We start from the raw sequence: 24,835 nt of genomic DNA, 5'->3' as shown, positions 1-24,835 counted from the left end.
AAATCCCGGTATAAATACAATTCAGACATATTGTACAAACATATTTGCACATTACACTATCATGAGGAAGAGCAATGAAGATAAATACCATGAGAAAATAAATTTCTTGTATATAAACGCTGTTTACATTAATTTACACCTAACGTTGACATCTTAAAAATGGAGCACCTTCGATAAAATAGATACATTATCAGCATGGCTGCGTCTCAGAGAAAATTCATATGATCACTGTCTCTCAAAATGAATTATTGAGACACAAAGATGCGTTTGTTTGTGTGTGTTTGTGTATGTTTGTGTATGTGTAACTAAATTTTCATTGCTCATTAGTTTGCTTTACCCTAATCTTTGCGGTCATCATTTCCTACCTCAATTAACGTAACCTAAATATTTCCGAATACTTGAGTGGCTGTCTTACTAAGGACAAAACAAAGTTTTACAAAATAACACTATTGTATGAATTGTATGTAACGACGCAAATTAAATACATCTCTTAAATGCCGCAAACAACTCCTCCAGTGAATTGAACAGACACAGGTTACAGCCACACTAATGCAATTGCTTGTCTAAATCGAAGACAATCCTTCAGAGCTCCGTTTTGGAGCTGCTGCTAGAATACTTGGGTTTGAGCTCCTCGATTCTCTTAATGAAGTCCGTTTTCTCTATGCAACCATCACACGACTCGTCCCAGTCGTTCAGGATCTTCTTCAAATCGCGTACTTTTAGCTTCTTAAGATTTACTGTGTTGAGATCAATTTGTTTCTCTAAAAATATTAACGTCGCACATGCAGAGAAAACGTATTACGTTTACAATTGTCTAAAATTAAAAAAAAAAAAGAGAAAACTCTAGAACTTCATACAAACCGAATCTCAAATCACATATTTGAGCATCTTTCTTCTTCAGTTTCTCACACACTTTATCCGCTGGCATAGACCATGACAGTGGTTTGCTGAGTTCGCCCAAAATGCCAGTGGCAGATTCTTCCAATCCGCCTAAATAATAGCACTAAAAGCACATACAACAGTTACAGATAATCTAAATGTGACACTAATAAAAAAAAATTATTCTACATTTGCAAATTTATACGCACAAATCTATTTTCTTTCGATTTTGTGCCTTTACAGAATTTTCGAAACTCCTCTTCAATCTTCTTGGGATCGCTTTTAACATCTGCTGTTAATGTTTGACTGAATTTGTCCACAACAGCAACGCACACTGAAACATTAGAGCCAAAATAAAAAAATGAGAAAACACAGATATTTTATGTGAATTAAAAAACTGCAAAAGTTTGTATGAGAAAAGTCTTACCTTCGCAATCACCCTCTCTCAATGCTGTAACAGCACACACAATTCCAAGAAATATGGAAAACACCAGAGACACCGAAGTATTCATTTTTTCCTTCTTTTTTTTTTTGCTGTTTTCCTGTTGAAAACATACATGTACGACTATACAAACGAACAAAATGCATTGTGTACACAGATATTTTTCCTTGTGAAAAGGATTAATTATTTGCGAACGTTGCCACGTCTGCTATATTTGTTTGCTTTTGACAAAACGCCGAATAAATCTGTCACTTCTCGTGTGACAGATCTCTTCCAGAAGGAAACTAGACTCGACTCTTTTGTGTCAGATCGCGAGACAGACTTTTACGCGCGGAATATAATTCACGGAACGAATAACTGTCGGCAACACGAAGTTGTTGACCGCGTATTAGGTTATTAGAAACGCAAGGACAAAGAGCGAGATTACATACCGTTAAAATCGATCTAGCAGTTTGCGTATCCTCGATGCCAAGAGTCAGCGTCGTGCAACAGTCTGATGGAACGTGACAGTTTCACTGCATCCACTTAAATTTTTTGACGAATCTCTCGATGACACATCTGCCGTTTACTCCGCGCTCGACTTTATACACGTTGGATTCTTGTCAAAAATCCGGATTACCAGCTGGCGCTCATTGATTGGTCGTCACGTCGCGATGATTCGCAGACGATTCGCGATTGGCTGCGTTACGCCGTGACAAAACGCAATAGGAGGATAGAGTACAAAGTTGGGACACGTATATCAGAAATGTGAGTGTGTGGCAGAGTCTCTCTTGACTTTACGTCTCTTGACTCAATTTGTTCTCTTGAGCAAACGGAAGATGGTTCCGGGGATTCAATACTTCTCTTATTTTTTGTATCATTGGATATTACACGATGGAAATTGAAAATATGTTTCGTATATTTGCCACAAAAAGAGAGCCCGGTACGTGCCCGTTTATTAAAAAAAATCATCATTGTTTACTAAAAAGAACACGACACGTGCAAAAGGATAAAAGCATTGCTATATATCGGCCTTCTCGGACTCTCTCGTTCCAAAAAGTAACAGTCTTATTACACGTCAATAGACATTACACAATGAATTAAAAAAAAAAAATACCCAAACGTGTCTTCGTTTATTGAAAAAGACAATCGCAACAATCAACGAGCGAGGGACCCGGTTCTGAAGAGTTGAGTCAAGGGAGACGCGCTGTTGTATTTGAATATAGAAGCAATATGGCGCCACGCAGGGAGACAAGATCTAACCTAAATCCCGGGAAAAGTTCGAGGAAAACCAACAAGAGCTGGATAGAAAGTTCTATCACAGAATGGCGACAGTTTCTCGTTTCTCTGCTGACCGACCCGAAGAAGCTGTCGTTGACGGCCAAGGTGTTCGTCGTCCTGGAGATAATGCTGAACGTACTGGTTATCGAGAACGTGCCATACACCGAAATAGATTGGAAGGCCTACATGCAGGAAGTGGAGGGTTTCCTGAACGGCACTACGGACTACTCGAGGCTGAGAGGTGACACCGGACCTTTAGTTTATCCGGCCGGATTTGTGTACATCTTCAGCGGTCTCTACTACATAACCTCGCGCGGCACCCGCGTGAAGATAGCACAGTACCTCTTCGCGATACTCTACGTGATCACGCTGTCGCTGGTCTTCCGGATCTACGCGAGGACTAAGAAAGTGCCGCCCTACGTTCTGATCCTGATGTGCTGCACCTCCTACAGAATACACTCGATATTCGTATTGCGACTGTTCAACGACCCGGTGGCCATGGTGCTGCTGTTCGCGAGCATCAACGCGTTCCTCGACAATCGGTGGTACCTGGGTAGCGTGCTGTACAGTCTCGCCGTGTCCGTTAAAATGAACATACTGCTGTTCGCCCCGGCGCTTTTCGTTGCTTACCTATGCGTTCTGGGACTGTCAAAAGCACTGATACATTTGTCGGTTTGCGCATTCGTTCAGTTGATTCTCGGTCTTCCGTTTTTACTGGAAAATCCGCTCGCGTACGTAAAAGGTGCCTTCAACTTGGGTCGGATTTTTGAATTCAAGTGGACGGTGAATTGGAGATTCTTGTCGGAGGATGTATTCGTACACCCGTATTTTCACGTGACTCTGTTGCTTCTGCACATTCTGACGTTGTTCTACTGCGCGCCAACTTGGATCACGTACATGAGATCGTACGCGAAACTGAAACACGTCGAGAAGGATCTGAAACCCCAACTTCGTAAGAAAGAAAACATAGACATGTCCGTTATAAGCCAGCTGTTCGTCTATCCTCTCTTTGTCGCCAATTTCGTCGGCGTTATGTTCAGCAGGTCGTTGCATTATCAGTTCTACATATGGTATTATCACACGTTACCCTACATCGCATGGTGCACCGACTACAAGATCGTTCTCAAACTGACTCTCTTGGGCGTGATAGAATTGTGCTGGAACACGTATCCGAGCACCGTCTTTAGTAGCGCGGCATTGCACGCGTGCCACGTTTTCCTGTTGTATGGAATTCTCAAAAATAAATCAAATGACGCAAAAGACAAATGAAAAAAAAAAAAACGACACGTGATGTGATGCATCTTATTGTTGTCTTCCCGGATGTCTCTATGGATAAAAACAGCGATCACGTAACCCGTCGAAGAGTGGAAGCGTAAACATATACTAATGCAATAGTAATTTATTATTCAAATCCTCATCTGAACCATGTTATTGATTTTCATTGTTCATACATATTCAATTTCAGAATTTTTATGTGATCGCGCAAACAACGAAGATCCACGCGCGGACCTCGGAAGTAAGGAGCGGAAAAGCGTTTTTTCAAAAGTGAAGTTTACATGAGCGACTCCAACTCACTTATTTTTCCAAGTTTTCGGAGTGTGTGCGTGTGTGAAGTAACATTTGTATATCCGCGTTGTTTTTGACTTGTTTACAGGATTGTTTGCAATTGTATCTACAAAGTGTGTGAGAGCACATGTAAGACCATTTATCTTTTGTACACGAGTTGAATAAATAAATTACGAACGTTAACGCGTAATTTTGTTCTTGTGCACTCTCAACACAAATGCGCTTTCATTCTCTACGTATAAAAAATTTTGCAAAATGATTATCATTTTAAAAAATTTTTCAAATCTTGTTTGTACAAAAGAGAACACACAATAAATGTAAGACAAATAATCGTGTAACGTATATGATGATATCATATCTTATATGTGAGATTTTTCGACACGTTGAATGCCGTGGGCTTTCGGTGGCCCACTGACGAGTCACCTAAATACGCCGCGGCGCTCAACGTGTTAATTAATTGTTCTTACGTTTTTATAATAAACATTTCCAGGGACGCGGATGCACTTCGGATGAAGTTAAGTTGTTCACCTAACTGTTTCGCTCAATCTCCAAGATATTGTACACTTGGATGCGCCTCCGCAAACGCAACGAACTATGCGATACTCTACGACAAGAAGAAGTCGTGTGAGCGCGCAAAGGAGGCCGAGAGCTGACCGGTCAAGGAAGTGTGTCAAAGAAAGACTCTTCTTTTCTCTTTTGTTCCCCACTGCCTTACACCTCTTGTCCGACCACGTGGGGTTCGGGATAGACCGCTATACATAGCAAGTTCCTTTGCTGATCATTCGCTCTATCACGGTGCGAGCCAGTAGTAGAGGACGTAGCCCTGACATTGCGCGCGCACAAATATCGCGCGCTTCCGAACGCGCAACCGATATCGATTGCCGTCCGCTTTCTCGCAAACGTAGTGTCTCGCCGGAAATCATTAAGAGAATATCTGTTCACGAGGGGACAGTTTTTTCTTCCTTTCTTTCTTTCGCGACTATTTTTTTTTTGAAGATTTCATTCCACACGCGTTTGTTATACATTTCTTGACCTTGTCTCTTCTCCCGCGGTTTCCGGAATCGCGTTTCCGCGTTTAACGTTAGAGTCTAGATTATCGCAAAACAAACTTCGCCTGCGTTCGTCGGCCTTTAACTTCGGTTGTGCGAAGCTGGATATATTTTCTCGTCCAACTTCGATAAAAAGGAAGTCCTTGCCATTCATGGGATTTTGTCGGATGATTGAGACTGGAAGAAGAGATTGCCAGTAAAATCAAACACAGGTGAGAAAGTGAGAAAGTATCGCTATCGCCGCACGCATTCGAGTATAAAACTGTTGGAGAAAGCTGCATCACGATGAAATTTTGCCGAGTTTAAATACAACAAGTCTGTTGGATCAATTACCTTTCGTGTGTCATACTTTACAAAGTATTGATATTGATACATAAAGTAAGTGTTTTTTCACACTCCATACGCTGTTTTAAATTGATAATAAAAACAAATAAACAAATTTTTATACTGCTTCTTTCAGTTGATGACTATTTTAAACTCGATCGATTGCAATCAACTTAGACAACACAAAAATCCGAAATATATCTTTTAAAATGTTCTAAAGAAACGTCGGTATAGAAATGACACTAACGCGGTTCAAACCCGAAAAACATCTTCGAATGTTATTTTAATCATCTTTTAGATACATCTTTCGGACTTTTGTACTGTTTGGAAAGATATACGCGTATATTTTTTTAAATAAAATTAATACGCTAATAACTACTTATATTTATTAAAATTAAATAAAAGATATAAGTTTTCATTTTTAAACATATACATATGTATGTTATATGAAATAATATGTATGTCAAAAATATACATATGTGTTATATAAAAATATACATATATGTATGTTATATGTATATATATAAATATGTATGTTATATTTTTAATGAAACTGTTAAATTTATATTTTTATTTGTATACATGTTGCTATGTCCTTACATTGATAATATAAGGAAGTTGCAGTACATATTCAAAAAAAGCACCACCTTCGGAGGTGAATGGTCTTGATATGTTGTCAAGGACACGTTCCTGAACAACAATCTGAAGGTTTCAGCCGTCGCTCGTTCGTTAAAAAATTATAAACAAAAGAAGTTGCGTCAATAATTGACCCTCCTATTCCCTCCTCGAGAAAAAATGAAGAATTCAATTAAGCGTCGCTTCATGTCAAGATTTTTTACTTTATTGTTTGCAATATTTTACGATGTTATGTATGTCTGTTTTTATAGCAATACATTATAAATATTATTCGTTGGTTCGCAATTCGCTATCATTTAATGGATAAATTTTGGACATTATTGTCTATGCGTTCGCGTATTATTTTTTTGTTACACAAATAGTTTATCAGTCGATATAAATCGTGTCAAATGAAGAAATTTGTGTAGAAACATGTGTAACGCTTGTTCGCTCACGGAAAATTAAACAACGTCAATGTGTTGAGAAATATAAACAAAGACCACTTAAGCTACAAGGCCACTTAACAAGACTACTTTGTTTTTTCAAGACTACTATATTTTTCTTGTCGTGTTGTAAGGGTGTAGGTGGGGGGTAGTTCGCCTTCCCGCAAACCACATACATACACTCTCGACATGAAGCGACACTTGAATTCTTCATTTTTTCGCGAGGAGGAAGCAGAGGGGAGGATCGAACGGCCCTGTCTACACGCTTGTAAACACGAATAAGATGTACACGGTGTCGGAAAATAAGAGTTCATTTTATGATAAATCTTTTGTTTATAATTTTTTAAGAAACAACGAGCGACGGCTAAAACCTTCAGATTGTTGTACAGAGAGGTGCCCTTGACAACATATGTCATTGACCTCCGAGGGTGCTCCGTTTTTATGAATATTTACCGAAAGTTTTATCGGCAAACATTTTCTGTGTTAACATTTTGGGAACATCAATTAAAAATAACTGTAAAACCGTATAATAATCATTATATTGTATGATAATAACCGTCATTAATAATGTTTACCTTGCTTTTTTTGCGAAAAAGAATTTGCATGTCAAAAGACTATTGCGGAAAATATCTATTAGAAAAACGTCGGTTAAATTCGAGCACGTAACAATTTTTACCAATTATTTCTTAGCGGTTTTCTACTCTTTTGAAGCCTTTTATATATATTTGAAAAAAAAGTAAAAGTAAAGTATGTCAGAAAAGGAGATCGCGCAAAGAGAAATGCTGAATGTTTTGTTGAAAAGCAAAAATCGCGGATTGTTTTACGACTATTGCGATGTTTTTACGTGACTTTAAATTTAAATAATAAAAATTTAACTTTACATATTTTATATAATAATTGCGACGTATTTTACCGCTTGGTGGTGTAGAGCAGAACTTGCAGAATGGAAATTGCATTGAGAGACGCGTCACGTCCGTACGCATAATTCACACTCATCTGCATCGTCTTTTGACTTTTATGAAGTCAAACAAAGTCCACACACATTTGTACATTTTACTTAACTTATGACGAAGTCTCACATTTACTGCATTTTACTCGATGGCACATTAACTTAATAATTTTTTTTTTAAATACATACACATGTATTACATGTCTGCGTAAGTATTTCCAGTAACGTGAGCAATGCAGCTCGCAACGAATTTGTTCACTTGTATATATTTAAATATTTCAATATATTACAGATTATAATGGAAAGCGCACAAAATATACCAGTCTTCGTTATTTTCAACTAATTTTCAAAAAATTAAAAAAAAATTTTTAACCTATATAGCGTTGTTAATATTTTAAAACGACGCTTCGCATATCCAAAATCACTAGTAACCTTCTCGGTGTGGGAAAACGAAATATCAAACGCGCGATAACGAATCGGCTGATAGTACAATGTACAATGATACGACACTTTGACTTGCCGTGACTGTAATCAGTGGTAGTCGACAAACAGCAGTCGAGGCAATAACACATCATTTCCGAAACTTCAATTCATCGAGATTTTAATTAAAGTGATTGGTTTTAGTTTTGAACGTAACAATAAGTTATCAAATATGGTTTATTTATCTCTGTGTTGTGTTTACTATATGTTATATTTTGATTTAATTAAATAAACAAAATTATTTAATTAAATCAAAGTTGATATGACAGAGTTATTGCTTAAATTGCAGAATGGCGAGTTATTGGGAGAATATATTATTGGTTATAATAGCGCTGGTTGGTCTGAGATTGCTCGTAAAAACCAGCGTTCTCATGTGGAAAAAATTTGTCGCGCCCAATCTTGGACTTGGCATTGATTTGACGACGCAAGGAAAATGGGCTGTGATCACGGGTGCGACTGACGGACTTGGAAAAGCATTCGCCAAAGCGCTCGCGCAAAAGGGCATGGACATCGTATTAGTCTCGCGATCCATGTCCAGGTTGAAGGACGTAGCTGCCGAGATTGAACGGGATTATCGAGTTGACACGCGCGTTGTGGAAGCCGATTTGACGGAGGGCCAGATCGTTTATGCGGAAATTGCCAAAGCGACGCAAGACTTGGAGGTGATGACTCTGATCTCACACAAAAGAAAAATTCCATACATTAGATTAAACATACATTAGATATCAAAAACTCCATGCGATATCTACTAAATGCCTAATGGAGTTTTTGTTCTGTGGGATATAATTTAAGTTTTTTCTATGCACGAGAAACTAGTGATTCAACAGAAAAATGTGGAAAAATTAAATTTAAAGATAAAAGAGAAAAGAGAGATTAATTATTGTTATTAATTATTATCTTGAAGAGATCAATTATTATCGTCAATATCAGTTATTGTCTTGAAGACAAAGGAAGTTTTTTTGTAGAAAAAAATATAACAATAAATATAATGCAGCGGAAAATAAAATAAACAATGTTTTTTCAACAGGTTGGTGTTCTTATTAACAATGCCGGAGCGAGCTACGACCATCCCGAACTGTTTGCGAATTTATCGGAGGAAGTCGTTGCGCAAATATTGCAACTGAACGTCGCCGGTGTCACCGGGGTCACGCGAGCGGTGCTACCTGGCATGATGGAACGCAAGAAAGGAGTTCTCATTAATGTTAGCTCCACAACGGCGGCTATTCCGAGCCCTTATTTATCCGTTTATTCTGCCAGCAAAGCGTATATCGACAAACTCAGTGCCGACTTAGCTGTGGAGGCAGCACCAAGAGGCGTCACCGTCCAATGCATCATGCCCGGACCAGTTGCCACAAAGATGTCCAAGATCAAGTAAAAATTCGTTTAATTCTATTCGCAACTACAACTAAAATCGTGAAATGTTTCGAAGAAAGAATAGAGAGATAAAACGTGTATTTTAATTAAATAGATTATTTTTCTAATGAATATTAAATGTACCGTTATATACATAGCTTGATATCAAATAATTATATAAATTTGAATATTTTCAACAAATTAAATCAATTTCAATATAATTACAATAATAGCGATACGTAAAAGCATATAAATATTCTATCTCTCTATTTACGCTTATGAAGGACTAGTCAGCGGTTATATAATTAAAAGTGACCGACCCGCATTTCCTTCTGTATCTTATATGAGTTTTAAATACATTGTCGAAATATATTCGCATGACCTCTGCTTTGTTATAAATTATTGTGCGCTTTCTCTCGCAGGAGACCGACTTGGATGGCACCTACCCCAGAGAAATATGTCGAGGCGACGTTGAAAACGATCGGTATCGAATCGCGCACGACCGGATATCCGCCGCATTCTCTCATCGTCGGAGTCATAAACGCGCTACGTTACATATGCGAAGCGGGCGCGATTTGGTTGGTGGCAAGGACGATGCTCAATATTAGAGGACGTTTTCTTCGCAAAAAGATGAAGAGCCAACAAAATGTGGAGACGTTGCAACAAGATTCAGTCACAACAAGTTAATTAACTGATAAAATAATATTGTGTCGATATTATTCTTGAAATTACTTGTTTGGTCAATATTTGTTGTTAGTTATTTTTTGTTTGCATGATCACTTTAACGAACCTTACGTAAAGCTAAAAGATACCCGTAAAAAAATATTCAAATTTTACGACATTTAAGTCGTTAACTTTTATCTCGTGTAATTTATATTTAAAAAAAAAACTTAATTTGTATACGCGTCATTGCTATTTATAATATATTTTACTTGTTGTAAAATTATATTTTTTGCATATTCATTTGGTGTTTATCTTACTGGCTATTAATTTTTCTAATGACCGAATACTAAAGACAGCCTTTTCTTTTTAATATTTATAGATATATGAAGCTTATTTTTGCTAGAGTTATATGACACGTATGTAGAAATCTAATTATATGCGAGTTTTGAACAAAAAAGTTTTGAAGAAAAGTTCTCGGCGCATTGTAACACTACTGTCGAATTTATTATTAAATATGACATTGATCAAAATAATTTGTATTATTAATAATTCTTTCTTTTATTTCTATGCCTTTTACATACGATATGTAAACTTTTACATATGGTTTGCAATCATATCACACATCAAAAATATAATAATTTAATAAACAAATCAAATTTTGAGCGTTAAAAGATATTAAATAAATAAAATTAAAAAAATCTTACTACTACTGATGAGTCAATATACGATATCTTAAATTTAACGCACGACAAGATAACGTGCGTTTACGGAAAGTGATTAATATCGATATTAAAATGATAACATGCGTAAAAAGTGATATACTAAATTGGATTGTTATGTTTATAATAAAAAATATATTTTAATTGTATATTTGATATCTAATAAATGCATAATTGCGTTTTAAAAATTATTTATATAAGGTGTAGAAAATATTTAGATGTTTATTTACAGCAAGAAACGCCGGGTTAAAAACTTGTAAACGATAAGATCTTTTCATTTTTTTTTTGAAAATATTCTTTTATCTGTTTCACTGTCAATGTTTTATTGTCGCAAAATTTCATCTATCTTACATAAATATCGTTTTCGTATAAAAGTATATTTATTTTCCGCGTTACGTTCATCTGAATTACGTTGAAATTACGGTTTGTTTTATTTACATTGTAATTTTGGACATGCAAAACATGAGTATTTATATATATGAGTATTAATAGTAATCCGCTATCTTTATTTGTGGTCAAATGATGAATGTGATCCGCGTTTATGCTAAAATCTTAAGGATTTATTGCTTTTCGATTATTTATGTTTTAGCGTTTAAAATAAGAATTTACATCTTTTTCTGAACAAAATGTTGATTCATATTTTTCGCGTCATAAGCATACAATTTTTTTTTTTTTTTTTTATAGAATGAACTTTATAACGATCTAAGGAATATAAACACTTGAAATATTTGTTTTGTGTGTGCGTGTGTGCATTCGTTACACGTATATAGTTTCAATGTTCAATGCCTTTTCTTATGTTTATTTTTATGAGCGGCTTTTGCGAAAGATTTATTACATCAGTCGTCATATATATATGTATAAAATTTTGATGTTGAAGAAACCAAAATGTGATATGTAATAATTGTGTCTTATTTAAATAAAACTTACTTCAGTCGTTACATTGTTTCAAATGAAGTTATATTATTCTGTTTTACAAAAATGTTATTTCTTTGTTGGAGAAAATAGCCAATTTGCGATTATCGTAATCTGTTGATCAACGAAACAGAAATGATCAATCGCGTTGCTCGAGTAATTGAATTGACCAATCACGCGTAATCGCGACTGGACTTGGTTTATCTAAGGTTTGTTCGCGTCGCATGCCCCAATATGCTCCTACTCGTTCCAACGCACTCTATGAGCGAAATTCGGTCTGGACTAGTACGCACTGAGTGCGACTTTTTTTAATTAAAAAAGTTTATTAAAAAAGTTTTGAAGTTTCATTGAAGTTTCATTGAAAAAAAGCACGTTATGAGCGAATAAAAGCATGTTGGGACACACATCGAGATTTCTATGTTAGTGACATCGCAATTTGTGGAATCAATTGACAACAATGTAATTTTTCGAAATACATGAAATGTCATGCATTTCCCGATAGAAAATGAACCTAAAATATTAAATAAACTTTGCTACAGAGATCTTTCATGTTACAATATTAAACGTTTTTGCAACAATTATATAATACAAGTTTTATGTTTTGCAATGATGATAGATAACATTATGAAGTGGTCTTCCGCCCTACCTATGAGGTGCCACTAATAGCGCGTTAGGTTTTTTTAACGTAGACTTTCGCCTGTAGCCCTATTCTACTACATTTTATTTCGCATCTGTTATTTATAAATATGGATGTCGGATATATAGAATATCAGACAGATTAAGATTTTTTAATTACACATTAATTATTTTTAAATGTAAATGTCGGATATTTAGAATTCCAGATAAACTAAGATTTAAAGACATTAATTATTTTTAAATGTAAATGTCGGATATTTAGAATTCCAGATAAACTAAGATTTAAAGACATTAATTAGGTATTTAGAATTTTGCTTGGGGCATGCGACGCGAACAAACCTCTAGCTTCAGTACACACGCATGCGCGAAACTGCACGTTTTCTGCAGATTTTCTTCCGCGCAGAATCAATATGGCCGTCTGGTGTTCGTCGATCGCATTTAGCGAATAGATTACTCGCAGTTTCGTACAGTAAAGACGAGGGAACGCTCGTTTCGAAGGTGCATCGCAAGCAGAAATTTCGAGAAGAGTCGATCAGAAGCGGAAGAGACACGCGGCGCGAACAAAACTAGTCTGTCGATCGCAAGTCATGCTGTGCGCCTAACCTCTTAGTAACCGCAAGCGACACAATCACGTTTCTCCTCGCGCTCGGCTCTGTGGTGGTCGAGCGTATCGCGTGATTACACACGTGTTTTACACACGAGAGAAAAGAGAGAGATTCTGCCCGTGCTCACACGCACGTTGTTATCTGTGTGTTTTCCATCGCCCCGATAACCGATGTCCGCTGGCATGTTCTTCACGACGACAGCGAAGCCGTTCATCCTGCGATACATTCTCGCGTACAACGAACCTTGTGCACTTTGTTGGAGATCGAATAAACTGAAATAGTGTTTACTGCAACTGCTATATGTGATTGCAATTGCGGATCTCGATCGACTTATTTTTTATAAATATAGTTTATTCGACGTATGTATATATATATAATATATTGTATCGTCATCCGTTCACGCTGTTCATTGTTGTCGCGATATTCCGGATACCATTGAGAACATCTCATTTATAACATTTAGAAAGCACATATATGTATATTTGTACATAAGTCACACATACGGTGTTTGTGTATATGATTTTTGTATTGTACATAGCAGCTAGTAACAATGCGTCTTATCAGTGTAGAAAAGCTCAACAAGATTCAGAACGATGCCACATGTATCAGAAACATATGTATATTGGCGCACGTGGATCATGGAAAAACCACATTGGCGGATTCACTTGTCGCGAGTAACGGCATCATCTCTAACAAGTTGGCTGGCAAGCTTCGATATCTGGACAGCAGGCAGGATGAGCAAGTACGCGGGATCACGATGAAATCCAGCTCGATAACGCTGTATCATGTTACCAACAAAAAGGATCATGTGATAAATCTGATTGATTCTCCAGGCCATGTGGACTTCTCTTCCGAAGTGTCAACGGCTGTCCGACTCTCCGACGGAGCTTTTATTCTGGTCGACGTGGTCGAAGGTGTGTGTCCGCAAACACGTAGTGCACTGTCCATCTGCTATGTAGAAGGTTTGAAGCCTATTTTATTGCTTAACAAAATTGACAGACTGATCACGGAAATAAAATTGACGCCTTTGGACGCCCATGTACGTATGACGCAAGTTCTGGAGCAGGTTAATGCTATTATGGGCGAGTTGTTTGCGAGTGACGTGATGGAACGTGAGGAACGAGAGGAAACAGTCGCGACATCAGACAAGATAAATGAGGGAGATTCGTCTGATTGGCAGTCGGTACTGGAGGAATTAGACGATTCACATCTGTACTTTTCTCCCGAGAAAGGAAACGTTCTCTTCACGAGCGCGTTGGACGGCTGGGGATTCGGTATAAAGGAATTCGCGAAGATCTATTCGAACAAACTGGGATTCAGCGAGAAGATTCTGCGTAAAACACTTTGGGGAGATTTTTATATAAACAGCAAAACGAAGAGGATCATGAAAGGAGCTCAAGAAAAGGCCAAGAAGCCACTTTTTGTTCAGTTTATTTTGGAAAATATTTGGGTGTTGTACGAGACCATAGTGGTGCGAAAAGATAAAGATAAATTGCCAACTATGGCGGAAAAGTTAAATATTAAATTGACAACGCGGGATTTAAGGCACACGGATCCGAAGGCTCAGTTGCAAGCCGTTTGCTCGCAGTGGCTTCCTTTAGCGCAGACTTGTCTCGACACAGCGTGCGAGAAGATTCCCGCGCCGAATTGCTTGACTGACGAAAAGATCGAACGATTGATCAGCGGAAATAACGACTTCTTCGCTCTACCTCCTGAAACCCGACAGCTCAAAACGGCATTCTTGTCGTGCAGTCCGTCACCGAGCGCACCGATCATCATATTCATATCGAAGATGTTTCCAGTGGAGGACGACATGCTGCCCGAGAACAGATCGAAGTATTTAACACCGGAGGAATTGGCGCAGAGAAGGGAGATCGTTCGACAAAAGCACGCGGAACGATTAAAAGCTACTGCTACCGAAGAACATGAGGAAAGTACGTGTGACACGATTGTTTCCAACAACGACAACAGTGTGGAACACGTGAATGTCACGGACAACAAGTCAGACGGCGCTCTGGTTGCCTTCGCCCGTGTGTATTCGGGAACCATCAAGACTGGAGATGAGGTATACGTTCTGGGACCGAAGCATAATCCCGCCGTTGCTCTGGAACGCGAGAAAGCGGGCGAGGAAGTGGATCCGTCGCTCGTGCTCAAAGATTTGAAATCCGGCCAACATATCACGAGAGTAACCATAAGGAAATTGTACATTCTCATGGGACGAGAACTGGAAGCCGTGAACGAAGTACCGGCGGGCAACGTTCTCGGAATTGGCGGATTGGAGGAACACGTTTTGAAAACTGCGACTCTTTCGACGACGATCGCCTGTCCCCCGTTCACAGAACTATCCTCTCTCTCCGTTCTCATTCTGCGAGTAGCTCTGGAACCGAAGCATTCCACTGATTTGCCGAAACTTATCAGCGGCTTGAAATTGCTGAACCAGGCGGACGTCTGCGCCACCATACACATACGGGACAACGGCGAGATCATTCTCAGCACAGCCGGCGAGGTTCATCTCGAGAGATGTTTGGAAGATCTTAAATTACGATACGCAAAAGTGGAGATCAATGTATCAGAGCCGAACGTGGCGTTTCGCGAAACTATAGTGCCACCTCCAAAACTCGATATGGTGAAAGAGGCGATCGAGAAAAAGACGGAAGAATCGACGGTCAACGTTACGTCGCAGAATCGACAATGGTTCTTCGAGATAGATGCGAAATCTCTCCCGAAAAAAGTGACAAAATTATTGGAGAAGAACGCGAGTCTGATAAAGTTGTTGAATAATTATTGCGATAGGCGTCCGGAAGTGAATGGCGATCAGGAGGGATTTTCCGTCGAGGATCAAATCAACGTGGCGTTCATGTCTGACAAGCAGCTGAAGGAAGTAAACGTATTTAAGAACGAGTTAGAAGCGGCTTTTCTGGAGGCAGGATGGACGAATAATATATTGGATAAGATATGGTCGTTCGGTCCTGGCAAATGTGGGCCCAATATCTTGTTGAACGAGACCGATTACAAGCAGAAAAAATTCTGGGAGCAGCAAAGTACGAACAGCGATCCTCGAGCAGTGTAAGTGTCATTCTCGTGATTATAATGAAAGAAGCATTTTATTGCACATACAATCTCTACTGTTTTTTTTTTCCGAACAATTATTTCAGACACGAGAGCAGCCTGGTGAATGGATTTCAACTTGCTACTCTGGCTGGGCCTTTATGCGAAGAACCTATGATGGGCGTCTGCTTTATTTTGAAGAAGTGGAATCTCTCTGACGGTCCGCACAGGTACGTGGATATTAAAATAAAAGAGTGAAATTAAAAATGTCTATAAAAAATATTAAAAAAAAAAAAAAATATCTGTGCTTATTTTTTCAGTGATTCCAGCGGTCAGAACCAGGGACATTTGGGTGGTCAGTTAATGTCGGCGTGTAAGTACGCTTGTCGGCAAATCTTCAGCCAGCGACACCCTCGACTGATGACCGCGATGTACAGCTGTAGCGTTCTAGTCAACTCCGACGTTCTCGGTAAGTAATGATAAAATATTGAGATATACATCTACATATATATGATTTCCCCGTGGAAAAAAACTATATCGTTGTGATAACAATACAATTTCGCGAGAGGGAGAGAAAGAGAGAGAGAGAGAGGGGGGGAAGATGTGATATCAATCAGTCACTCAATCTCGTATGATTGTACTATATTTGTATAATCTTGTATATCGTTAAGTGCGATTGCGCATATACATTCACTGATTTCTTTCAAATCACAATCACAAACACGTAGCATATAAGTATCTACATCGATGTGTCTTCTGTAAATAATGTTGTCTTAGCGGATACGCAATGTAAACTGTGGAAAAATGACGAATATCAGTCGAGTCGTGGAGTTTTTCTTATTTTAACGAATGAGAAAAACAATTTGAGTAAAACAAACATTTGTCGCGTCTGAAATTCAGGTACTTATATTCTTTTTTCTTTTTCTTTTTTTTTTTTTTTTTTTTTTTTAGGCACACGCACAGTCAAAGTATCTCGATCGCTAATTCATTTTGTATGATTAATCGAAAGAGTTCAAACTACAAGTAAAACATAAGAATCATGAACAATAAATAGTCTTACGATGATTAATTAGAGATGATAACACAAAAGCCGCATATGTGATTTTATTCTATAGAGTGTACGTTAACCCTCGCACAGACGTACTCGCGCACATTTGAGAAATTTGAAAACAAAATCAATATAAACTCCGCGTTCCGATATTCACTCTACTGAAAATCTACACTTTACGTCACGTGTGCTATAGATTTCCGGTACTGACAGTGAATATCGGAACGCAGTCATAATCTTCTCTCTTCTATCTGGATTACTTTTCTCAATCGTTGAAGATAGCGAATTACGTTTCTAAGCAAGAAAAACGAAGCGGAAGTAATTATTATATATAACAGTTATTTAGTTTTTGAAATAATTTGCAGTAAAACTGTGCGCTCTCATCCGAGGGTTAAAAACAAGCGTAAGAGGTTGATTGAGAGAGAGAGAGAGAGAGAGAAAGAGAGAGAAAAACGGAAAGAGTGGAAGTAGAAAAAGATTCGTGGGCGAGGGAAATATGAATGGCTTGGGAAATTATAAATTATAATGGACGTTAAATTATAAATTAACGTGTAAATAAATTCGTCGATGGCAGATATGAGACGGGACATCGCGAAGCTATTCCCAGAACGACGACGTCGTCATTAAGTGTCGCACCTTGTGCCAAGGGAAACGCGGCTTCTCTTCCTCCGTGTGTCCTAGTAACATGTTGACAAAATTCGTATATTCACAAAGTTATTCAGGACAGATATTATCAAGGTTCATCAAGAAAACGGTATAAAAAGTTTCGTGAAATTCTAGCGCACCTGAGATACTGCGCGAATATCGCAGCGGTCGGCCTCTTCTGTTCCCTTGCACGCACATCATTCCGTACACCCGAATGCCCGGGACACTGGCGTAGGTCGGCTGATCGTGGCTCATGGGTCCCTCTACAATGCGGGAGAGTTTTTAATTCGATTAAAAAACTTCAAATATAATTTATTTAGCGTTCTCTCTCTCTCTCTCTGTCTCTGATTTATCGAAGCAAAATAAGTTTGCAAAAGAAAAGGAGAAGAAAAAAAATTCTCGCGCTAATCCCGAACACGTTTTCGCATTATCGTCAATCTCTTTATTAAAAAATAAAGTTAATTAACCCGCGCAGTTGGAGTCCTTACCGAGTATGTTCGTATCGGGACATCGACATATCACGAGGTAATGAGACTTTCCCGTACGCACGTTCTGCAGCGCCAATAAAGACCAGTCCCTCGATCCTCTGCACTCTCGCATCTCGGCAACCGGCTCGCACGTTTTTACCAGGGTCAAGGCCTGGAACGAGTGAATGAACGACGTCGTGATTTTTACTCAGTTCTTTCTCTCCTCTCCCTTCTTCTAGTTGTTTTTGTTTTTCTTTTTATAATCGCGTTGCATAATTCTCAATCGCGTCAGGACGCGCATAATGACGCGGTAGCGCGCTCTGATTACGTTTAAACTCGTTCAAAAATTCTCGCGAAATCCTCATTTGATTCGTTCAGAGCGTGTGCAAGTCACAGCTGGCACACCGAACGAAAGTGAACGAGTTTTTCTCACGGCAGGAAACTCGCGTTATAAGAGAGTTGCCTCTCCGAGAGAGCCGGTCGTACTAGGAATGGCGCCATGCTTTGGTACCGTTTCCCTAATAGCGCACGACGCGCTAAACACTAGAATAAAACCGCGCACCGAGCGGCAACTTTTAGTTTTACAGTCTTTTGTCGGAAGCTCTCGGACTCTCTTTGATCATGTACACGCGTTTCGTTTTTTTTTTTTTTTTTACTCGTTTCAGCGCGTTCCGGTCTCGAGTTGTAATTTAATTCACTTTGCATTTGATCTTTGTGTGTGTGTTTTTTTTTTTTTATTATTTCCTTAATGTAAGCAAAAATTGTCAATAACATCGCACGACGATATATCATCAGTCTTTGAAACAAATCTAATAATGAACGCAAAAGAGTTATTAATCTTGAGGTACGCTAAAGAAATCTCTCGACAAGAAACGTGGAAGTTTCTCTTTAGCTTGTCATTTAAACCGTAAAGAAAAAAAAAAGGATTTTTAATTTACTCACGTTTGTTCGTTTCTACTGACCTTGGTTCGCGGATCGGTCACCAGCTCGGTCGTGTGGAGGTCATCGCTGTCCAGAGACGCGCTGCACGGGTCCCTGTACCTTCCGGGGCAGGCGCACAGCGGCTGCGTGAAATTCAATCTCACGTAAACTGCGTTGCATACCTGCTGAACGGCGCACTCCGGCAGCAAGTAGATATGCTGATTGTGCGGATAGTAGTGATACTTGGTCGGCTTCGCGAGCGCCGCGCTCGCTCCCTCCGGCAGTCGAACCCCCGTCTGCGAATTGTGACACCAAACGAGAATATAGAGAGACTCTCTCGGCCCGTCGATTGCCGATGGCAATACACATCGGCGCGATTTACGAGGAAAAGACGTAACCACGAGAGAGTAACGACTTCTGGCCGTAACAGAAAGTTATGATCATAGGAATTCTCTCACAAAGAAAGCTTCACTCCCCTCTCGTCGGTTGTTTTTTTTTTTTTTTTTTTTCGTTAGATCGATTTTAAAAACTGTCTTTGCGGCAAGATCGTTCGACTTCTCTTTGTTTACATTTCTTCCGATTTTACCCGTAAATAAAACGAGGCCGAGAATCTCTCTTCAAAGCATATAGCGTAGACCGTGAATCGTTCCAATTGCGTTACCCTATTACAGATTGTATTCAAACTTAATGTCACCTCGCCATCTCCTTACCGCAAACGTGTAATTGCGTCGTAAAAGAGTGCTCGCGCGCGTTGCGTATCATTATATATGTATGTGTACGGCAACGTTTTCTGTGCCAAGTCTCGCGAAACGATTGTGCGCGGCTTTTCACTTGTGTGATTTGCACTTTCCCTTCCGCAATTCCGTTCCGCTCGCAATTAAGAGAATATGTAAATCAGCGGGGTGAGAAAGAAGGGCGCTAATTTCTATATATACGAGATATCGCGTAAATCGTTCGCTCACGAAGTGTCATCTTCGCGCGAAATGTCGGGAGAGGATCAGAGAAGAAGATAGGCAATAATTAATATTGTTCGCCAAGGATATCCCGGAAGATTTCCCCGTCTTTGATGTTTCTTTCGCGGGGGGGGGGAGGGGGAGAAGGAAGGAACTCTCTTGAACAATACCGCAATCGCGCGATAGAAACTGTTCTCGTGAAGAAAGGGAGCTTGGGGAGGGAATGAGAGGACGCGGACAAGAGAAAAAGCGAGAATGGTCGGTAGTAGCCGGAGAAAAGATGAGAAAGAAAGACACGCGGGCAAAAGGTACGGAGGCGAACGCCGTATCGATGGGGTACAAGATGGGGTCCGTGCGGATATCCATCGCGCCGGTTAACTTCCTGGAACGTGAGACTATGCGCCGTCGACGATAGTCCTCTTCTCTTTTGCCTCCGCTTGGTCCCGCTCTTCTTTACGGCGGTATCGTTTACCTCGTTTACCGCGTTTACGCGGCTATCATCTCGCCTCGATCCTGTCCGCAAACGAGTGCGGATCGACGAGGAGCGACGTATAAAAGTCGTATGTCGATTGTACATATGCATATAACAATTGTAACCTCTTTGAGGAAATTAATTGTTAAAACACACGTCGCGTTAAAACAAAAAAACTCATTCGACGGCATATCGACGACAGATGAGATTTCTTTGTAGACGGGAACAAGTGATTTTTTAATGACTTTGAGAAAAGTAAACATTTGTTTAGACTCGAAAAAGAAATGTAAGAGTGTCTTCCGAGTTTTATTCAAGTATTTTTACTCATTTTTCAGTTATCCTTCGTGCTTCTTTGTGATTTTCTTTGTTTTTATTAATGCGCGTTTACAGGAGCCAACATTAATAAGAGTGTTCGCATCGAGAAAAACTAACTTTCTCGTAGCTCTTCAATCTTGCATCCTTTTTTTTTTTTTTGTACACTTTTCAAACTAGCTGTAGGATGTTCTCTTCGAAGTAACAAGGATGTTTCAAATCTTCATCGTCATATATTCCGCAGAAAAACGAGAAGTCATTTTACCCGCAAAGAGAGGTAAGGAGCGTGACCGCTAATGGGCGCGGTTTTAGCGAGGTATAAAATGAACGATGTCCTTACGAGAAAAGACTCTCAAGAGTATCCCCTCGGTCTTGGGAATTCGTCCCGGTTGCATCCTGCGGTGAGCGGCTCGTTCGAGCATGAATGAAGGAAAAACGACGGCGATTCGCGGAAGGACGCTTACGAGGATGAGGCGAGGCGCTCCCGCCACTTCGCGCGAGCTTAGAGCGGCATGTCCGAAATATTCTTCGTTTCGACGATAGCATCGCTCATCGAAGCTTTGGTGTCAGTCACGGGTGAGCGCGCTAATTGCGACTCATTTCGACGAAAAGTCGTTACGAAGAGATCTCTCGTTCGCGTGTTCTTCTTTTTTCTTTATTTTCGAGATTTGCTATTCTCGATCTGGATCGAGCGATAAGCAGGCAGGTCGTCGTCGACCGTAATCGACGATGATTCATGTCGTCCGATCACGCGTTTTCCAGATGATGTCTCTTCCTCTTCCTTCTCTTTGATACACCCCGTTCCCCTCCCCCTTCCAGTCGGCTCGCGGAGAGACTGTCCGACTTAAAAAAAAAAAAAAAATAATGTCATCGCGTGCCGCATAATCCGCCATCACCACCACGTAGCTCTTGGGCCACAAAATGTCTCGTTTATAAAGCGGTCGTTGACCGAAACGCGATCGCGTTCCCTCGACTTCTTCAGCCGAGGTCACTTCACCGCGGATTTACTTTGTGTACCGCGATTCTTCTTTCGAAATACTCAGTCGGCGAATTCTCCTTTCGTTCTTTCTTTTCTTTTTTTTTTTTTTTTTTTTTTTTTTTTTTTAATTATTATTATATTCGTTCGGTATCCGCACGGTTAGTAGTAGTTTCGCTTTGTTACGTAGGAGCATTCGTTCATTTTTTTCTCATCCGATGTATACGGCGCGCGTATAGCGGGTTCGAAAAGAACGAAGATGTAAAGAACAGGTCCGGTCAAGAGCGAAGTCGGGTAAAATAAGAACGATTAAGTGCGAGATGGGTATTTTTAAATTGAAGCAAAAAGCTATATCCCGGAGCGGCAATAACAAAATAATTAGAACCTTAGAATGCGAGGCACGTGTTTCTTCTGCCGTCGTTTTCTTCTTCGTCTTCTTCTTCTTCGCTTTTGGATCCGCTTCGCATCTTCTCGGAGAGAAAACGCGCGCGCAGCTTCTTCGATGAAGACCGCGCGGTAGGCGGCCGATTAAAGCAAAACCGCTAAGTGATTTGCCGTCTTTACATCCCGCCTAAATACAGACGGTAAGAAGCACGTACGTATGTTGTTCGCGCTTCGCATGGATTACGATTCACCGATGCTCACAGTAGTTTTCGATCTTACGTTTAAGATTGTTTTTTTTTTTTTTCTTTTTTTTGAGTTCTCGTCTCAAGATATTTGTACCGAGCACGTTCTATTGGCTACGGAACATCCGTGAACTTAGAGATGATATTGGATGGTAGGATTGGACTACTGAACATATCGGCATGCGGACGAATACAAAGTGGCACACGGTGGAAATCGATTGAAGCCATCGTTGTGCGCGACGCGATTTCGCTCTCCTCTCTGTCGCTTCCTATTCCTCTCGGCTTCTTTCTCTTTTTCTCTTGTTCCGTGTCTCTTCTCTCATTTTCTTCTGCGTTTTCTTTTCGTCTCGACTTCGTCACGTTCCACTGCCGATATTAGCACCGGCTGATCCGTTTGCGTCACGACCGTGAACGCTCGCCCTCCTTTCGCCGTTCGTAGGTTCGTCCGACCGGCGATGCATCTCTCGCGAAATGCACCGATCGATATACTCGGATATCCTGCTTGCGTCGTTCTTTCATCCGGATGTGTGTTTGTTCCCAATGGGAAGAAATAAAAAAATTAAAAAAAAAGAATTACAAGAGAAACAGTGGCTAATGAGAGGCCGAACGTTTTGAGTGTAAGAAATATTGTTTAAATATATAAATTTATATAATACGAATTAAATTTGAAAATCTTATATTTACAAACATAAATGTGTGTGTGAAGCGGCGCTTGTATTGTAATCTTTTTTATGGCCTGAAATAATTGTAGTTGCGAATATTTAAAGTGCGTTCACGAAAATATCGCAAAGATTCGCTACCGACAGATGCATCTCTCGAGTTCACCTCGACACAGAGAATCGCGATGAGTTAAATTCTATTCTATTTTTTTTTACCGTTCCAAAAAATCTCTCTGTGAAAGAATTAAGCCGTGAATCTCGCGACGGTGTACAACGTGACGTTTGTAAATTGAAGCGTCGTGCGTTCGTTTTCGAAATTAGACGGTCAATTCGACGGGATAATTTCTGCGGTTTTGTGTACACCATTTTGCGTCTCGGAGATATCACGACGTGGTGGCCCTCGTCGTCGTGACGAATCGTCCCGGCGCGGATGTTGCGTTTCCGAGAGATTCCTTATACAATACAAATTATTAACCCTGAGAGGAAAAAGAACGGTTCCTTTACCGTTGCTCTTTTCATGGTTGTTTTTTGTTTGTTAGATTAAAACGGCACCGTGTAAGAGAGGAACGTCATCGAGCATCCCGAGCACGGCTCCCCATTATTATTAGTCGCGTGATGTTGCTACCCGCCATTGTTTCCGTGCGCGTGTCGCACGAGAAAATCACGTCTTTCTTTCTTTCTCTCCGTATACTTTACGCACAAAATAGAAAGTAAGGTGCGAATTTTTTTTTTTCGAAGTGTGACTCTATTTGCTTCAATTATCGCACGCGTTTTCTGAATAAAAGAGATCCCGAGACACAGATGCGCGGAATTACTTAATCTCTCGCGGATGAAATGCGCGTGAAAGTAACGAAGCTCCAAATATACTCGCGATACAACGTGAGAACCGACTTGTGTGACTTAATAATAAATAAAATAAAATTAATTCTGCCGGATGATTCTCTTTTATGAGCCGCGGCGCAAAATTGTGTTTTTCACAACTGTATCGGGACGTGATGACTCATTGCGTTTCCTGAGAGAGAAACCCCCATCGCGGAAAATAATAATCTTCATCGCCTCGCATCATTCGCAACATTTAACAGCGGTGATTTGTACCACATTTAGTTTGTTATTGTAAGCTCGTCATCGTTCGGAAAAAGAGCGCGATAGAGAGCAACTACGCGCTCCGTTACGCGTAGCTCGGTAGCGCCGCGTAGCGAGGGCAAAATTCCTATTCGGGACCGTTAGCGTAGAGTTCTCTATTTCTATCTTGCTCGCTATCGCGCTCGGGCGCGCGCTAACACCGGGCCCGTTTGCTGAAAGGCCACAATCGTAAATATCGGTAGAATACACTTACATATATTGTATACATACATATATATGTACATATATATATATATATATATGTACAATACGCGCCGATGCCCCGGCGTGTTATACATGCGCACGTGAGCGCATGAAAGGATATAATCGAGAGATGATCCCGACAGCGTACTTCTTCCAAATGTACTTCTGCGGCGCGAGATGGAGGCGCATGATATTATATTGCGAATTAAGATAATCCGTTACGGCGAACTCTCGTGATTCGCGAAATAGGAAATAGGGTTTTGCCGAGTCTTATGGGAAACGAAATTATTTTAATCTCGATGTGCTCTCTCGCGGCGAGACCTACTTCGAAACTAATTGCGCGTGTATATATCGTCTGGAAAATATACGACTTCCTAAAAACGTTTCCGTATGCGGAAAACTTTAATAACGCGATCGTCGGCGTGTATCTATGGTTTTTATTTTGCGGCGCAGTTTTACAGAAAAGCTTATTATGTTATATATACAT

The 24,835-nt window shown here is 39.8% G+C and overlaps 4 protein-coding genes across 7 annotated transcripts in view; 3 read left to right on the top strand and 1 right to left on the bottom strand.

Annotated features, from left to right (window-relative positions):
* Positions 1-85: 85 nt before the first annotated feature.
* On the bottom strand, positions 86-1,898 carry LOC109859343 (mesencephalic astrocyte-derived neurotrophic factor homolog). The gene is made up of 5 exons (XM_020437503.1): positions 1,753-1,898; positions 1,307-1,421; positions 1,089-1,213; positions 862-1,003; positions 86-761 (listed from the first exon to the last, which is right to left on the bottom strand). The coding sequence occupies exons 2-5, from the start codon at positions 1,389-1,391 to the stop codon at positions 583-585; spliced, it is 531 nt and encodes a 176-aa protein (XP_020293092.1). The 5' UTR covers positions 1,392-1,421; positions 1,753-1,898; the 3' UTR covers positions 86-582.
* A 117-nt stretch (positions 1,899-2,015) lies between these two features.
* On the top strand, positions 2,016-4,472 carry LOC109859340 (lethal(2)neighbour of Tid protein). Its single transcript, XM_020437498.1, has 2 exons — positions 2,016-3,975; positions 4,047-4,472. The coding sequence occupies exon 1, from the start codon at positions 2,534-2,536 to the stop codon at positions 3,848-3,850; it is 1,317 nt and encodes a 438-aa protein (XP_020293087.1). The 5' UTR covers positions 2,016-2,533; the 3' UTR covers positions 3,851-3,975; positions 4,047-4,472.
* Positions 4,473-4,947: 475 nt separating this feature from the next.
* On the top strand, positions 4,948-10,905 carry LOC109859341 (very-long-chain 3-oxoacyl-CoA reductase). 4 transcript variants are annotated; one of them, XM_020437500.1, is made up of 4 exons: positions 4,948-5,408; positions 8,297-8,669; positions 9,035-9,378; positions 9,783-10,905. In XM_020437500.1, exons 2-4 carry the CDS (start codon positions 8,298-8,300, stop codon positions 10,045-10,047), a joined length of 981 nt encoding a protein of 326 aa, XP_020293089.1. In that variant the 5' UTR covers positions 4,948-5,408; position 8,297; the 3' UTR covers positions 10,048-10,905. The 4 variants fall into 4 exon arrangements, with proteins under 4 accessions (XP_020293089.1, XP_020293090.1, XP_020293091.1 ...); XM_020437501.1 differs by lacking the exon at positions 4,948-5,408 and adding an exon at positions 5,423-5,574; XM_020437502.1 differs by lacking the exon at positions 4,948-5,408 and adding an exon at positions 7,844-8,159.
* A 1,804-nt stretch (positions 10,906-12,709) lies between these two features.
* Positions 12,710-24,835, top strand: part of LOC109859348 (elongation factor-like GTPase 1) — a 35,940-nt gene continuing 23,814 nt past the window's right edge. The window contains exons 1-3 of the mRNA XM_020437510.1: positions 12,710-15,961; positions 16,051-16,173; positions 16,264-16,412. Coding sequence (XP_020293099.1) covers positions 13,446-15,961; positions 16,051-16,173; positions 16,264-16,412 — 2,788 coding nt within the window. The 5' untranslated portion in view covers positions 12,710-13,445. The remainder of the gene's footprint in view (positions 15,962-16,050; positions 16,174-16,263; positions 16,413-24,835) is intronic.

The sequence above is a fragment of the Pseudomyrmex gracilis genome, unplaced genomic scaffold (assembly GCF_002006095.1).
Source record: "Pseudomyrmex gracilis isolate BER0280 unplaced genomic scaffold, ASM200609v1 scaffold_258, whole genome shotgun sequence".
NCBI classification, from domain to species: Eukaryota; Metazoa; Arthropoda; class Insecta; order Hymenoptera; family Formicidae; genus Pseudomyrmex; species Pseudomyrmex gracilis.
Note: the sequence above shows the minus strand (reverse complement) of the source record. Positions and strands in the feature narration are given on the sequence as shown.

Excerpts from the sequence above, each read along its gene's own strand:
- LOC109859343 (XM_020437503.1), bottom strand. The coding sequence starts at position 1,391 with ATGAATACTTCGGTGTCTCTGGTGTTTTCCATATTTCTTGGAATTGTG. Across the intron at positions 1,214-1,306 it reads GAGAGAGGGTGATTGCGAAG|TGTGCGTTGCTGTTGTGGAC; the intron begins GTAAGACTTTTC and ends CTAATGTTTCAG. Across the intron at positions 762-861 it reads AATATGTGATTTGAGATTCG|AGAAACAAATTGATCTCAAC; the intron begins GTTTGTATGAAG and ends TAATATTTTTAG.
- LOC109859340 (XM_020437498.1), top strand. The coding sequence starts at position 2,534 with ATGGCGCCACGCAGGGAGACAAGATCTAACCTAAATCCCGGGAAAAGT.
- LOC109859341 (XM_020437500.1), top strand. The coding sequence starts at position 8,298 with ATGGCGAGTTATTGGGAGAATATATTATTGGTTATAATAGCGCTGGTT. Across the intron at positions 8,670-9,034 it reads AAGCGACGCAAGACTTGGAG|GTTGGTGTTCTTATTAACAA; the intron begins GTGATGACTCTG and ends TTTTTTCAACAG. Across the intron at positions 9,379-9,782 it reads ACAAAGATGTCCAAGATCAA|GAGACCGACTTGGATGGCAC; the intron begins GTAAAAATTCGT and ends TTTCTCTCGCAG.